Below are 17,728 nucleotides of genomic sequence, written 5' to 3' on the forward strand. Positions count from 1 at the left end.
ACACTTAGCTGTGAATACAGGCTCGCGCGCGGATGCTGGCAGGCAGGTAGGTTGGCTGGTTGACTGTTTGGCACTGACTAACTCTATGTGGCTGGCAAGTAGCGGCGTTGTCTCTTTGGCGCTTTTGTTTTGCTGCTCGTTTTGACCGTCTCTGGTTTGTTGTTAGTTGTTGGATCTTTGGTTGTTGGTTTAGCGAATGCGCAAAGTGGTCTTCAGTTGTGAATGGCGAGTCGCATAGCTAACACCGACGGCAGCGACGACAACGACTACGTGCTCGCACAGATATTTATTTTGTCACGACGCGGCAACAGACAACAAACAACGCGTGTGTTTTTGTATGTAATTTTTTAAGCGCGTGTGTGTGTGCGTGCGCGTTATCGCTAGACATTTTGCTAGATGCTTTGTTGTTGTGTGCATTTGCGGTTATGACAAACTATAACTAGTCGAATTGCGAAAAGAAAAGAAGCAAACGAATAGGCGTACAGACCAGGCGGCAGCACTTACAAGCGGACATGCACTATCAATGACAACCACAGTCGACACATGCGTCTAGTGCGGCATCTTCAGCTAATGAGCTACGATGTGAACTAGCCGCTACCTATCCTACCAGTCAGCCAACAACTCAATGAGCCGACAAGTGAGACCGCCGTGCGGCGAGCCTGTCGGTCAGCCAGTCAACGGGATTTTCCAGTTGGGCTGGCCGCGCTTATGAGTGCGTCGGCTGCTGCATGTAACGGTGCTGGCTGTGTGCCTTTGTTGGTGGTTGCTTCTGCCGCGATTGCGTTGACCCGCTCCGGTCTTACTTGTTCGTTAATTGTTTGCCACCAACAACAATAATAACATTGAGAAAATATCAATCATAACAGAAAAACAGACAAAAACACCAAGAAAAACTAGTACTAACATTTGTGTGTTTATGACAATTTATTGTTGTGCTGTCACTTATTGGCGCAAATGTAGTTGTTGTTGCTTTTTGCTTATTGTATGATTTGTAGTGTTTTAATTGGAGCAGACAGTGCAATTGACACTTGAAGATCGATAGCCGGCAGCAAAATGTAATAATTGGCAGACCAGTTTGCGAATTGATGGAGAAAATTTGATAAAGTACAAGTGAAATAAAATATAGAAGCATATTAAAATAAATAGTATTAAATATGAAAAGTTATGCTATATACGATGATATTGCAGAATTTAAAATAAATTAATAAGTTCTTTTAAGAAATTAAAGACACTAATATTAATATAATGTTATACTTAATTACGCGCATTTTTAAAAATTATAAGTTTTTTTGAAACATTTTTTGTTTTTCTCTAGGCTTTATTAAGTAATTTTGTATATCTACAAATAATTTTTCAAAGTTGAAATTTGTTGTATATAAATTTGTAGATTTCTATACAAACTTTTTTTTTATTTTACAACACTATTTACAAAAATTATGTATATATTTTTAAATTTTGCAAATTTTTTTTAAAACGTTACTAAATAATTTTTAATCTTTAAAAATAATTTTTTTTATTGATATTTGTTATGCATAAATATTATATATATAAAAATAATATTTTATGCAAACATTTTTTTATAAATAAAATAAAATATTCTGGCAACGCTATAAAGTATAACTATTAATTTTACCAATAATTTTTTTATCATTAAATATTGTTTTTAACATTTTAATGCATAAGACACAATTATTTTTGAGGAACTTGCATTTTTTTAAATTAATCGTAATTAATTTTTTCGACTTTATCATATTTTACAATTCGAACATTAGTAGTTTCTACTTTTTTTTTTAAGTTTTTATTTATTTTTATTTTTAGAATTTCATTCAAAACGCTAGTTCATAAAGCTAAATAATAAAGTTATCATATAAGTTTATCATAAAGAATAATAAAATCAACAAGCAACAACAACACATGCTTGAATAAAATGTGTCAATAAACAATAATCAAGCGGATGACGATTCATTTTACGACTTATGACAACATTCTGTGCAAATACTCCCGCACCAAGTTGTTGGCAAACATTAGAACCCTGCTATATACAAACACACGCACATAAGCAAACAACATGTGGTCACTAATAGCGAACCACATAACGCGAGTGACAAGTGTTTTTCAAATATTAATAATCACAATAAAAATACGCCTTTAGCATTTCAGTTAACCAACTACAGTGAACACCATTGTATACACACACACACACAGCTAAACCACAAATCGGAAGAGTGAATCGAATATTGAGTTTGAAAAGCAAAGCTCTTGCGTGTATAAGGAAATTTCCAAGAATTCGATATAAAATTTAAATAAAGTGACGAAGAAAACATGAAATTAAGCGAAATGGTATGATTTGAATGAATTTACATCGAAATCGCGCTGAGTGACATTCGTTGAAGTAATAAAATAAATTTATAAAACAGAAAGAAATAAGATAAAACAGCAATCAGGCACTAAAAACAAAAAATTTAAGCAACGAACGCGTTGCTGGAGCGAGAAAAGTTGAAGCAAGAAAAGCAGCACGTTGTATTTGTTGTTTTTGGCAACATTGTTTGGCCAATTGGCAGATATAGTGAATCTGAGTGGAAGCAAGAAGCGACTTTTAGTCTGCTGCAACAGGAACAAATTGCAATAAGTGATAAGTGGGCGTAACGCAGCAACAATCATGGATACAGCGGGCACTTTCTCCATATCCTATGCGGATTGGTTAACGGAGCCACGGTAAAAAAGATTTAAATATATCGCACGCGATATAAAATTAAATTGTACAATAAATATAATATAAAATGACAAAACTAATTAAATATAAAAAGAAAACTCCGTCATAATAGAATATTAACTTTGAATGTTGTTATATAATATATATCTAATATGAAAAAATTAAAATAAATTAAAAAGTGCTACAACGAATTTTAAAAAAAATTTATGCTGAATATATAAAACGTTAAAGTTACTATAACTACTACTATATTGAAAATTAAATACATAACGACAACTAAAAACTCAAACTTAAAAATATATAAAAAAAAGTTTTGTTTGAAAACTAATAACAACCAACCAGCAAATAAATGATATTTTAATATAAAAGTTAAATATAATGTTTAAAACAATAAATCCAATAAACGAATATAATAAAAGAAACACTCAAATGAAATTGCTAAAAAAAATATAAGTAATAATATAATATATAAATGAAATATATATAAGTTCAACAACTCACAGATAAAAAAAATGGTAATAAAAACAAATAAATTATATAAACGAAATTAGATTAAAAAATACTCAAACAAAATTTATAAAAAATGAACAGAAGCTTTAAAAAGCCGAAGAAATTAATAAAAAATTTAAACAAAGCAAGAAATATATATAAAAGCGATAAAAAAAAATTACAAAATAATTTAATCTCCATTAATGATGCAAAATTTAAACAAATATACAAGTAGAAATATGTAAAAGAAATTTAAAAAAAAGTTTCAAAATAATGTAATCTCCTGATTATAAAAAAATATATAAAAATTTAAAGAAAAGTTAGAAATAGGTTAAAGAAATTCAAAAATTATAGCATTTCATTTCATATTATTAAAAAAAAAAATAAACCAATAAAAAGGATCCAAATAAATGCAACTACCAATAATTTAAAATTTTATAAATATTCCATAAAACAAACTTATAAGATATACACGCGTTCAAATGTCAAAAAATTTATTTAAAGCAGAATTTTTCCAACAAAAATTTGTGTTTTTACAGTTGTTTGAACACATTTAACTGCCCAAAATGCTGATCACTTCTAAAAAGTACAAAATTACACAAATTTTTACACCGCGTGCAACACAAGAGAGCCACTCAAAATATTTCAATACTGATTTTAACATAAATTTTTTCTACTTAATTTTTTTAAACTTCCCCTTTGCATAACTTTTTTTGTTAATTTCGAATTTCCAGCAATTCATCAAAGCCGATAGTTAACAACATTGCTTGCTGTTTTGCCGCCCTTCGCGACGCAAAGAAATTTGCGTAATTTCACTTTTTGCTATTAGCAGTTTGCCTCGTAAGCCACATATTAATGTTGCTAATTTGCACATTTTTTCCCCCCAAATTTGACAGTCTGTCTGTTGAGCAGTCATTTAGTGAGCGTTATTAATCGCTGTTATTAAGTTTGTAACGTAATAGAAATATCATAAGACGATAAATGTATGTTAAAAGTTAGCTTAACCCGCTGTTGGTTGATGTTAGAGTTATTTTCGTTGTTTGAAAAAATATAAAAATAATTTTTTGTCCATGCGAAGTATTTTCTAGAAGATAACAGATAATAAGTATTTTTTTTTAATTTTTAATAATATTTTTCAACGCTACCTTCCTCTTTATTATTTCCCACCATTTTGTATATAAAATTTCTGAATGTCGAAATTTTTTGTGAAAATCCAAAATAACACACTTAATTTTAATACTGCCCACCAAAGGGTTAATACTTTACGCTTTCATAACTTTTATATTTCTTAATAGTTTTATTCGTTTGGCTTTCTTTTAATTCATTTTCGAAATTTACTCATTGCCGAATGACACTATTTGGCGCGGCGATTGTTTTGGTTAATCATCTCAATGTCTCGACACATTTGCATTCACCTGCATATAATGAAGTGTTTGCATATACACGCTTATGCCTCGGAGCTCCTAGCAAATACTCATATACGAGTATATGTATGTTGCACACACACAAGCACACATTCTCAACACACACATCGATTGCAGGCATTGCAAAATGTGCTAACTGATTGACAGTTGAGTTGTTAATTAATCGCATCACTTTGTGGTTAGTATCTTACGGTGAATTTTCAAAAACGCTGTCGCGCTGGCGCGTATACTCCCCTCACCAGGCATCTTCACTGCCAATAGTAGTTGTTGTTGTGTGCTTATTGATGCTAAAATTATTGCTAATCCTTGTGTATATAAGAGTGTATATGTGTGCGCCGATGCGTACGTATGAATTACAAATTTCCATGAAAAGCCATTCAGTTCGCATGAATAATTAGTGTGAGCGTACTTGGCAACCAATAAATTTGTCTATTGTACAATATTTGCATAATTCTTCTACGACTTGTAAACTACAAGCGCTGAATTTCGCGAATTTAGTTTAGTGTTTCCCCGCTGTTGCAGCGCTTACATCAATTACTTATTCATTGGAGGAAGCAACAGTTACCCGTAGCCGGTAGTTGGCGGAAAAATTGTGTCAACTCTGGCAATTAACTTTTAAAATAGTTATGTGGTTTTGCTTTACGCTTGTTGCTCAGCATATTTATTCAGAAAATCTTTAAAGATGCATATCTATATATAAGTATTAAGTGGCGCCTGAGTAATAATCTGGAGAAATATTTATTTTGCGCCAATTACTTATATTTATACCCTATACGGGGTAACATCCGGTGACGAGCTTTTGCATACGTCCTTTTCTCTTTAAGAAGCTGATACTTTGTCGCAACCGTCGATATCGCTCAACTGTATATCATACAGTTCCCACACAAAGTATCCGTTCAAAATTAAGTTCTTGTAAGAAAACTGTTTTCATTTGACAAGATATTTTTACGAAATTTTGCATAGATTACTTACCAAGACAACACTATAATCGCCGCATATACTGTTCAGATCGCATCACTATAGCATATGGCTGCCATATATTCTGACCCATCAAAATCAAGACAAAGATCTTTTTATAAATTTTTATGCTGTAAGAAATGCACCAGTGAAGGGTATAATAACTTCGGTGCAGTCAAAGCCAAAGTTTTTCGTGTTATTAATTAAAATCTGTCTTAGATAAAAGCTTCGATATCTTTAGCATATCTTTAGGCTTATAATTTATATTTTAATACTACAAAGCTTAACGGTGCTTTACAAAAGACTAAAAAACACTTATTAAACCCTCTGGACGTATAGCTTATTGTTATTGTAGCTTGAGAGAGGATATTTGTTGCACAAAGTTAAATAAAATGGCACCAATATTTTGATTGCAGTTGCAATATTCGTTTAAAAGTAGCCTGTAAGTAGTTAACTCTTTCTGACTAGACTCGATCACAGTAAATGAAAGATTACCTATGCTTTCGTCGATATTATTGTACCAATTTTACCACGCAACAAATACCGAACTCTACAGGTTACAAGTAAAGTCATTGCCTACATATTATGTAAGCGCCTTCGTCTAACATTTCAATAAAGCCATGCACCTACGTCTAAGAAAAAAACGAAGAATCAAGCTTTTTTTTTAGATCTTTCACGTTACTAAATTTTTTCAGGATACTATTCTTTCTGAAACTCTTTGGCGGATCAAGAGTCTAAGTATAAATAAATAAAAAAAAAATTTCACAGATTATAAATAACCTGTCTTATTGCCTACACCCAGGCAAATTATTCTTAAATTTTAGTAAAGCCACGCACCTACTTTGCATAATATTAATGAAGAACTGCTTGAACAATTTTTTGGCTTTTCCACGTGACAAACTTTTATCAGGATACTATTTTTTCTCAAATCTTAGACAGATGCAAAGTCGGAATAAAAATAAATAAATGATCAATCGCAATAAATTAAAATCCTGACAGGTTACAAAAATCTAAAGTCATAACAAGTTATTCTTTGGTAGGATCCTTATATATATATATATATATTTTCATGGAACTGGCTTTTTAGTTTCTGTAAAAGTATATGTAAATATATAAATGCAAATATTATTGTACCAAGTACAATTACTAGCCGAAATTCCAGCTGTCTCTACTACGAAAAATATATTTAAAATCCAAATTAAGCCCTGCGTGTGCGTAAATGTGTGTTTGCAAGTAGAGCAGGCACATTTCTTTCAACAAAAATCATGCAATAGCCCTTCAATTTTCTCTAGTTTTCTTGTCTGTCCAGCTGAAGATGCATTAATTTTCTGTCTGTTGCTGTCCGTTTCGCTGTTGTCATTCCCAGCGATGTCCTTTGTGAAATTGCTGCAGCGAATCCTTTGCCGCGCTATCATAGCATTACGATGGTTATACATACATACATAGTGTATACATATAAACGTATGGCACTTAAGACATGATTTCCTTATATGCACACATAACTTTTGCGTGATTATAATCCGTTTTTTCTACATTTTGAAAATGATTTCGTTACCCTTTTTTTGTTTTTCTCGATTTTAATGACCAATGATTCACTTAAAGCGCTGCAACAACACATCGACAGGCAACATGCGTGTATTTTCGCTTAAACTTCCATGCGCGTGTATGTAAGCCGAAGTGTTTGCAACTGGATAGCAGCCTACTGCTTTCTCACACCCCTTCCTGTGCAACAGACTTTGTTGCCATACACCCTTTGGCTAGTAAGCACGTAAGCAACGAAGTCTACATACATACATACATACATGCACACACACCAAGGTTTTTGATGGTAGCGCCGTTGAAGGGTTGTTTATCACTGCTTTTTGTTGTTTTTGGCTTTTTATTTGAATATTTCCGTTTTTACATTCCCCTTAAGATCTGTTATCCTTGATAGCTTATGCCGCTGTGCGCACTGTCCATCAGCGCCGTTATGCAAATGTGTTGGTCATAAATTAGAATTGGCGGCAGCAGCAACGTTATTTGAGCTGAGTCTTTGGCCATCTGTGCAACGATGTGCAGTGATTGCACGCACACAAATTTGAAAACATATAGTCATTCGTACATACAAGTACTACATATGTATGCATGTATTTGTGTCTATGGAGATAAAATGTTTATTAATCTTTCTGGCACCGTTAGTTTTGGTGTATCTTAATGGTGAAATTTCCCCCGTGTGCCTGCGGCTAATAATGCCGTGTGGCATTTAAATACAATGCTAGTAATTTACTTTTACATATGTTGCTGGGATTTGCTGTTAAAATGTACAGTTAACTTTTCAACAAATAGTAGAATTGTAAACAGCTAATTTATTGACGGAAACTCGGGATGTGCCACATGTTAGCATAATATTTTCAGAAATTTGGTAAAACCACAGATGGTTATATGAAATTTGGATAGTTCATTTACTAAAAGTTAACGGAGCTTAAAATGCAAACGTTTTGCCGTGCTGTAATTAGCGCTTTTGCATGTTTCAATATTTTTGTTGCAAAATTAAGTCTCATGAGTTTTAGTATTAACGATTAAGTGCATGTATGAAAATGTATGATACTAATCGTGTTCAATTGGATCTCTTGTGAAATATGGCTAAGAAAAGGCAAACAGATGGATCACTCTTGCGGGTTGCGATCATTATAAGTGCTAAATATATAGATCTAAGAAACTCAATTCTGTCTTGAAAAATTATTGAAGGTAGCATGGAGAGTGAAGAATTAAATAGTAATTGTCGAAAATAATCATATTATTATGGAAAAGTTCGACACAGGTTTAATTTTAGAACTTTAATAAGATGGAATCAGTAGAATACATATTTACATACAATTTGATTGCTATTGCGGGGAAGGAACTCAAAAACTATGTGTAAACCAGCGAGCTATTGCATGCTACTTAAGCGACTATATCTGCTTGTGAATTTCAAAAGCTCAATTTTTTATTTTGCATATACAATATACATATATTTAAGAATTTTATTCGAAAATTCGAAATCGATACGTCAAATAGTTTCGGAGAATTCTGTAACTTAGTGTAATCGGTTCCCAAAACTTGAAATGCTTTTTGCTCGAAAATCTGTTTTTGAGTCGGTGAGGAACGACTATACTAATCGGCTTGAAATTTTCACACGACCTTCTTCGATATATTTCTCAGTTATAAATCAAAGAAATAAGATTTTTGATAAAAATTTCGATTTTTTAAGACAATTGCTATTTTTTTTATATATGTATATGTATATTTAAAATATAACAAAATTATATAAAAAAATAATATTTTATTTGCTTTTTGGGAAGCCGCCATTTTGTCAAGAATCTAATTTTGATCAGTCGTTCAATAATTACTTGTATTCATCTATAGTAATAATAAATTTTTTTGGTTTGTTAGTTTTGAGAGAATTTTAAGCAGAAAAATGTTCCTCAACGTCAGATACCGTTTTTCGGAGGTTCGCTTGAAGATCAGCTATTGGATCAAGGGAAACTCAAATTTTTAAAAATTAATCACCCATTATTAAAATAAATAAATTTTCGTAAATTTGCCATATTTATATTTATTTTTGAAATAAAATGCCTCTGAAACAAAAAAATGATTTACAACACAACGCATTTTTTCTGACTTACAAGTAGATGTTATCACTTTATTGGCACAATATTTTAATATAGAGCTTTAATGAGTCCATTTGCGAAACTATTTGCTTAAATTTCATCCGTTTCATTATTTGGTTCCCAAGCCTAACAAAATTTTGAATACTACATTGCATTTCAATAATATAATAACGGAGGCTCTTATGATCTAGACGGTTTGTGAACTGTATGTTGACTGTGTAGAGGACTTCTACAATTGTCACATGTGATTTTCTCCTCGTAAATCTTCTCGTTGAAAGTTATCACTGAGAGTTAAAAATCTCTAAAAAAGCGAATCTCTGACAAAAGCTGTAAAATGCTTTCTAAAGTCACTGCGAATCTGAAGGGTTTCTTAATAATCAAAAATTTCCAACCAGCAATCTACACACAGATTCCCTATATACTTCATAAAGCCTTTCTGATGAAGTTTGATCATTGAAAAATTAAAATGTCCACCAAAACCAAAGTGAATTTCTCTTTTCCTTCCAATGAAACATTGCAACATATTTTCAAAATTTTTCACAGTTATCTTTGTGTACTCATATGCATGCACATACATATGTATGTATATATTTTATATATTTGTTCAAGCCATGAATATGCATGGTACCAGTGGTGTATTGACTCTTCCCGACAACGCCTATACATACATTATTAACTACAACTGTCGCCAGTTACTACAAAAATTCCATAACTAAAGTCTACATAGTGTCTTTAACGCCTAACATTGTACGCGCTCTCCGCTTACAAGCCGCGCAATACATGCTGCAACTATGCATACACACACATACACATACAAATATACATAGCGGTGGTGAATGTGTTACACCTGCAGCTGCGTGGTCCATTTCGGCATCACACATACACACGCACAAGACAAAGCGGCTACGAATATGCGAGTTGTGCGCATGCGCGCCACAATAAAATTTTCATTTAGTAAATTACGAGTGAGATTTCATCTCGGCCAATACAGTTGGTCGGTTCCCCGCCTTCGCGCCGCAGCGCTGCTCACAACAACGTATAAGCGTATGGCGCAAAGTCAAGCAGCGAAGTTTTTTTCGTGCGTCACTGATCGATCGCGGTGATCGCCTAGTCGCTCGTCTGTCTTTTAGTCGAACTTTCAGCGCCTTTGACTACAAGTATACACACGCACACACCTCCATGCGTGCATTCCCATATATTAATTTATATACAATATATGCATATGCGTGTGTGTGTGTGTGTGTGTGCATGTTAATGCTTATGTAGGTATTTGTGCTTGAATGGCGTATCTTAAAATTTGATTTTACTGCTGGCTGAAAACATTTTCGGGTGTGGGCAATAAATTTCTCATTCGTATCGCATTAATTAACAGCATTATCGAAGTTAATGTTAAAAGCGAAGTGGAAGACGATGAAGAAGCAAAAGAAGAATATTAAAATGTACAAAACAAAGGAATTACACATACATACATACTAGTTCATACATATAAACATATAGTATATGCCTAAACACAAAAACAAAATTAAAACCCAAATATTATAGCTCAAAATACAACAGCAACAATAGCGTTATTGAAAATGACTTACAATGAATTTAAAATTGTTCATCAGATGAGGAGTGTGCGAGAGAAAGAGTGAAGGACATACTAAAATGTAAAATAAAGTTAAAAAGTATTTAGACTGTTTGTGCTAATAAAATTTGTCAACGGAATTTTTGAGTGCATTTGCATAAATAAAAGAAAATTAATACATAAAACGTATTGTTTTTTAAGTGGCTAAGCTAATCTACAAGGTCAGATATTTTTTTTTGTGAGAAATGTTAAAAAATAATATTTTTTTTATATATGTATATAGTAAATATTTAAAATATAAAAAAATAATATAAAAAAGAATATTTTATTATATATAATAGGTATATACATTTTTTTAATAATTATTTTTTTTTCGAATTTTGCTATCATTTTCAAGTGGGAACTTCAAAATGTGGTCTAGTCTTCGAAATCTCTTATCTAACACATTACAGTTTGCGTCGGCGATTACAGCTGAATTAACTCAAAAGAGTTTTAGAATTAGATATGTGAGTTTAGACATTGTTATTTAAAAAAATAAACGAATTCATCAACAATTGGAATTGGATATGACTTACATCATAATACGAGTGTAGTAAAGTTATGTACATATATGTTATAGAAGAAAGATCTGAAGAATTGAAGTGTTATTAAATGTTAATGTTGCCGCAGAAAGGTCAATATTAAAATTTTCTGTTAATATTAGTGTTGAATTTTTCGGAAATTGATATTGTAAGTGTTTAGATATAAAAAAAAATCTAAAATCCAAAAATTGTTATTATAACTATAGTTCTATACAGGTTATGATCGAAAGACTAGTCAATATATTAAGTTTTTTGCAGAATGGCGGTTGCAACGTTTTTTGACACTTTATATTTACACTTTGAAGTGGACTGAAATTATTATCAAAAATCTTTTCTCTCGATTAATTCATGACAAATATATCTAAGAAGGTCAGTAGATCCGTTTCGGATAAATTTTCCTCACAGACTCTGAAACAGTGTTTGAAAGTTTTGGGATCGATTTCACTAGAATATGAAATTCTTACAAACACGTTCATATCTCCGAAGCTATTGCCGGATCAACTTTACATTTTCGCACAGTATTCAGAAAAATAAAAATTCTTGTAATTTTTTAGTTTTTAACATAAAAAAAATTATTGAGTGCATATTAAAGGAGGTTATATCGGAGCTTTTTCAGTTGCAGTTTGACAGCCAATGTATAATAAAATCATTTAACCGAAAAGTGTATAAATTGAAGTCACCAAGCTATACTACATTCACCTAACCTATTTTGCTTAGAAGTTTTTATTTTCGCTTTATTTTTTTTTTTTTTTCATACGCATCACTAATTATAGAATTTAAAAAATCATAAGTCTTACGGCAGCTGTATAAGCATAGTGTTGAAAACTCCTTAGTGAAGAAAAACAGTAGTATTAGACATACATAATGAAAAGCGGCATTTTCCAAATAGCCGTTATATTTTTTCTACTGCCATTAAAAGGACATGCAGGACCTTGTTAGATCCACAAAGATTTCTTAAGATTCAATTACAAATGTTTGTCTCAACGCAAACGCATTTAATAGCACACTATTGCGCGCTAAGCACATTTACATACATGCGATTCATCTATGTATGTATGTATATTAACAAAAGGTGCATAAGCATTGTGAGATCGTCATCAATTTTCTTAGAATGACAAGGCGTAAAGAGTTTCCGAATGGACCGCGGCGATTTGAAGTTGAAGCACGTTAAGCAGGACAACACACAAAATCCGCGTCGCATTAGTACCAAGTTGCAAGCTGCAAGCTATGCGCTAAGCTACAGCGAGCGAAACGGTAAGCATTCGTCACAGTTGAACCGCTCATTTGCATAATGCTTTCAACGTCTTTCGGGCGTTTCGCATTGCGGTCGAGCGCATTGCGCGCAGTGTCCTTTTTGAACGCGCTTCACTAGCGCAGCGGCACAAACGGACCAAGTTAGCGGCCAACCCAACATACCTTTTTAATATCCTGCAACACTTTGCTTTCGAATCATCACGGCCAGCGTGTTCATCCTCATTATTTTCTTGTGCGCAACTAACGCACCACTGGCTTTTGTGTAGCTGTGCAATGTCATTGTACGATATCTTGGACACCACCTATTCTTTGCTGCGCCTGCTGGCCTCTCGCGCGTCACGTCTTCTGCTATACCGCGCTGTCCGATTTATAACGTTAAGTAGCCCCTGCAGCAATGCGCGAAACTGGGTTGAATGGACGACGGACGAGCGCATTATTATGCAAAGCGCATGCGCAGTGGCCGCGAGGGGCATTTGCTGTGATTGTATTCCCTCGATCGGTCGGTTGGTCGGTCGGTAGGTTGAATGATGCGCGCCAGTAAGCAACCCTTTGCTTCACGGACTATCAGTGTTCTGCTTACCTTTGCCGCTGTTGTTGTTTTTGCTTCTCACATTGCCGCTAATGTAGATAGACAACGAACACGCAAGTGGGAAAATTACACAAAAGATGAAAAAGAAGCTGAACTCTCGTAAGATGTGGCATTGAAGAAGCTGCGAATGGACAATGCCAAAGCGAAAGGGACACCGCTGCGCCGCTGGACGCGCAAGCAACCCTTGGTAGGTTTTTTTTCGCTTTGCTTTTCACTTATATGTAATATTACTGTCTGTGGTATTATTATATATTTGTTGTTGTTGTTTCGTTATTATTATTATTATTATTGTTATTGCTGCTATTGCTATTATTGTTATCTTCTGACAGTGCGAGCCATTTGTGTCGTATAAATTTAAGACAACAGCATTTCGGCCGCGACAACGGCAGCAGCAACAGCACACAAAGAACTTTGGGTAAAGTAATACAAACATGCACACATACATATGTATGGACAAACATATTCCATTTAATTCATTGCAAGTGTTTACTTTCAATCGCACACACACATATATTTGCTTTTGATTTGTATGCCTACATACAAATGTGCTCATATCTATATATATACATACATATATATATATATATACAATACATATTTACTTATGTATGTATGTTTGTATTTTATTCTTGTGCGCCTCAGTGTAGTTCTTTGTCAGCTTCAAATAATTAAATGAAACTAAAAGCCTCCTGTGGCCGTTACAAACACTGAATTAAACAACAGCAACGTGCAGCAAGTCCTATGTATTGCATGCATAGTATAAGCAACACCTTACCTCATTAGTGCTAATGTTAATATGTCGTAACGTGCAACATTAAGTTGTAAAAGCAAAGTTTGTGATTTGCAGGGGTTTTATAGTAGCTTCCTACTAAGATTGCTTAGAACTGCTGCACTATTAAACTGGTTGCTTTGTTTTGGTAAAAGTAGTCTACGGATGAAGCGCTTATATGTGAATTAGTATTTATTATAGATTAGAAACACACACTTAGGCGAATGTTATTAATATGCAACAGCTATGTAAAATATATATAGGGCATTATTTGGATAATAATATTCGGACTTCACTATCCGAATAGTGAGCGTTAATTAATATCCGTATTTTTATTGAAAAAAGTGAAACTTACAATAATACAATTTTGTGCACAAATCAAAGGCTGCTTGCATTTCCAACAATTTTCATTTATTCAAATACTTACAGCTGAGCAGAGCAGCTTGCAAGTGGATATAAACTAGGTCCTTTAAAATTATTATACTATTATTCGAATATCCGGTTTGTAACCGTTCGTATGAATACTAACAGAATAATACTATTCGAATAGTCGTTCTACTGCGAAAATCGAAAAGAATCGAAAGACTAGTCAACATTTTTGTAAAAAACCTTATTTCTTCGATCATAACTTGGAAAATATATCTCAAAAGATTTTATAAAAACTTCGAGTTGATAGTTTCACACGTTTCGAGCAAAATACGTTTGAAGTTTTGCGAGTCGAATAAAATAAGTTAAAAAATTCTTACAAATTCTTTTTCTTCTTATCTCTAAAACTATTTGCTGGATCTCCTTCCAATTTCTGGAGAATATTCAGAAATTCATATACATTTCATATATATACAGGATATAAGCCTTTAAGGCCGTTAAACTGAAAATATTTTAGGTTCTGTTAGTCAAGTTACAATATAATCAGGCTAAGATCTTTAAAATAATACAGAAATTGCTTGCTTACTTCACAATTGTTTTAAATTTTTTGCTAATCTTACGTTAGGTGTCGCCGTAAGTCAATTTTTTGTTTGCTAACCCTCAAACTTGAAGATTTTTTTCAAGCAATTATTCGCTGTTTTAAATACAAAACATTTTTATTTAGTTTTACTATGTTTTTGTTTCTTCTCTCATTTTCCTATATGTATTTAAGGAAAAATTCATTTTTAAGAACCCAAGAAAATTATAAGTAAAATATACTCGAATAATCAGTGACCAAATATTTACATTTCTAACAATCACGCTTTAAACTACTTTCCGAGACTTTTCCTCGATGTAAATATCTATAAATTGTAGCAAAAATTATTTGAGCAAAAAATACATTCATGCATTGAAAGTAGAATAAAATGTATGCGTGACTATAAGGGATGTTCTTAAGAGAATTAAAAAAATTCACTATGTCGAATTGAAGCCTGGATTAGATTTTCTTTTTTTGTTCAGAGTATCGGCGTTATAATCATTTGCCTCAAATTTTGATTCTACGCTTATTGAAACATATAAAACGGCTAACAAGGATTTCTCCAGATTTTCGAATAAAATAAAATCTAAAATTTCAAGAAACAAATCAAACTTTGGAAATCAATAGGCAATCGAAAGACACCATTTGTTGAAAGCAAATTTATATGAAACTTTGAATTTTCTAAGGTCAAAGCATATTCTATTGACTATGTCAAACTGAATTTTTTAATATAAAAAAATTGCAAATAAAGGCTTTGAACCGAGCTGCCACTTAGTAATAAAATAAATATAAACTTCTCATTGGTCGAAAACTTAATCGCTTGAATTAACTTGCTAAGTTTAATTAAAATTCTCAAATACTCTCCGCAATATACTTGCCAGGCTTCAATTATCTAAATGCCCCACTGAACATCCGCCTAATCTATGTAAATTCCGAAAACCGAAATCAATTAAAAGAAAAGAGTTCAAATGCAAATCATTTACAATATCTAAAAAATGTGTTTCCACTCACCATAATATGTGGCAATAAAACTTAAAACAGCAACAACAAAGCGAATACAACAACAATTACGACGCTTTTAAATAATTTTGTATGCTCACACCGAACCAAAGACTTAAGCGATGAACTTGCTGTGCGCTTCAACTACGATTGAAATAAATAATTAAAAATAAACAAATAAAAATGCGACTGGATAGGCAAATCAAAAACAACAACAACAACCATAACAAGAAAAGATGCATTTAATTGAGAAAGAAATCAACGCGACATTGCTCCCAATATACACTAATAAAAACAAAGCGACTGCCACAATTAGGCTGAAGCACAGATACCCGCTACCTGCCGCTTCGAGGCACTTTTCAGGCATAAATGTAAATTAGCGTCAATTAAGCCGACAACATGCGTTGTTGATAGCGCAAAGCGGTGGCGGTGTTGGTGGCCGCCATTTTTTCCTCCTTCAATTCTCTTGTGAAAGAGGCGTTGGAAGTCCCAGGGGGGAGATGAGCGATGTATCGTATGCGCCATAACAGCGTGCGCTAGTGCAGTTAGGGAGGGGAGAGGAGAAGCGGCAACACTATAATATACCAACCGCCATGGCTGATGCGGCTGACTGCCTGGCTGACCCCAAACATGGTGATCGTCGTCAATGATAAGCGCACAGCAGCAATATGCAACAACAACAACCAATGGTCGCAACAGCAATGGAGCAGAAATATAACAAATATGTGAGCTAACATATAAGCGCGTACATATATATATATATATGTGTGTGTGTGTGTTACGGCAACCTGCTGCGGCCGCAAAATGCACACAGCTATGCAGGCATGCAGCTCCCCTCTGCTTAAGTGCATTTTAATGGGGCAGCCCTGACTGATGGCCGGACCGCTGCTGCCTGCGACGTCGCCACAGCCGCTCTGATTTTATGGACGGCGTTGCGCCGCTGTGCTGCCGTCCATAAACTGAATTTATTGCGTTGCTTAGCACGTACGCATGCATGTACGCACTCCGCTAGCGCACATGCGTTTGTATGTGTATGCGTGTTTTGTTGACTTGTTGTCAACTTGCCGCTGGAAAATATTCGCATGGTGCATTGCACTTGAAATGCCAGCGCGATCATCGCGCTTACTATGTAGTGCGCACTGCTACTTTTTGGTGTGCTTTGTTTTTCTTGTACAAGCTGCCACCTTCATGTATAACTTATTTTTCACATCTCCTACTGGCTTTTATGCATGCACTGCTATGTAAAATCCATTAGTTCAGCTGCTGTTGCAGTAAAGTTGAATTTTTATTAATTGAATTGATCGTTGATCGGTGGCGTTGGAAGTATAAAGAACAGCAACTGCAACAACAAAAAAAAAACTAACAATAATTGTGCAGCGCAGCAGCTGCAGCAATCATTTAAAATATTGGCGCATTTGGCGTCGCCGTAATTATTATTGACTACCCACCGTCAAAGCGACGTAGCACACACACACTCACACCACACACATGCATGTTGTTGCAACAAGCAATTAAATGCAAAAGTTGCACAGTAGCTATGCGACAACCCACGTTTAAGCGTTTTATACTTTCTTGTAGCTTTACATGCTTTTATGTCTTGGTGCGCCTCCGCCGACGCCGGCTGGCGGAGAGACTAATTGTCGGTGCGACCAATCAATTAATCGATTGGATATCACAAATTAAATATATACACATTTTTGTGCCGCCACTTTGAGGCGAATTTTATAACATACCGGCGTCAATAAAAAATGTATATTTCAATTGAAAATTGTTTTGTCAAAAGCGCCATTAGACCGCTGTCCAGCTGAGCT

General features: G+C 33.8%; 1 protein-coding gene across 5 annotated transcripts in view; it reads left to right on the forward strand.

Moving 5' to 3' along the window:
• grh (grainy head) overlaps positions 1 to 17,728 on the forward strand; it is a 207,590-nt gene that overhangs the window by 84,585 nt on the left and 105,277 nt on the right. Inside the window, exons 1-2 of one of the 5 annotated variants that reach the window (XM_070108291.1) lie at positions 216 to 335; positions 2,153 to 2,715. The exons of the other annotated variants lie outside the window; for them this stretch is intronic. Coding sequence (XP_069964392.1) covers positions 2,660 to 2,715 — 56 coding nt within the window. The 5' untranslated portion in view covers positions 216 to 335; positions 2,153 to 2,659. Of the gene's footprint in view, positions 1 to 215; positions 336 to 2,152; positions 2,716 to 17,728 lie in introns of those variants that run through there. 5 annotated transcript variants of the gene reach the window in all.

The sequence above is a fragment of the Bactrocera oleae genome, chromosome 4 (assembly GCF_042242935.1).
Source record: "Bactrocera oleae isolate idBacOlea1 chromosome 4, idBacOlea1, whole genome shotgun sequence".
Classification (NCBI taxonomy): Eukaryota; Metazoa; Arthropoda; class Insecta; order Diptera; family Tephritidae; genus Bactrocera; species Bactrocera oleae.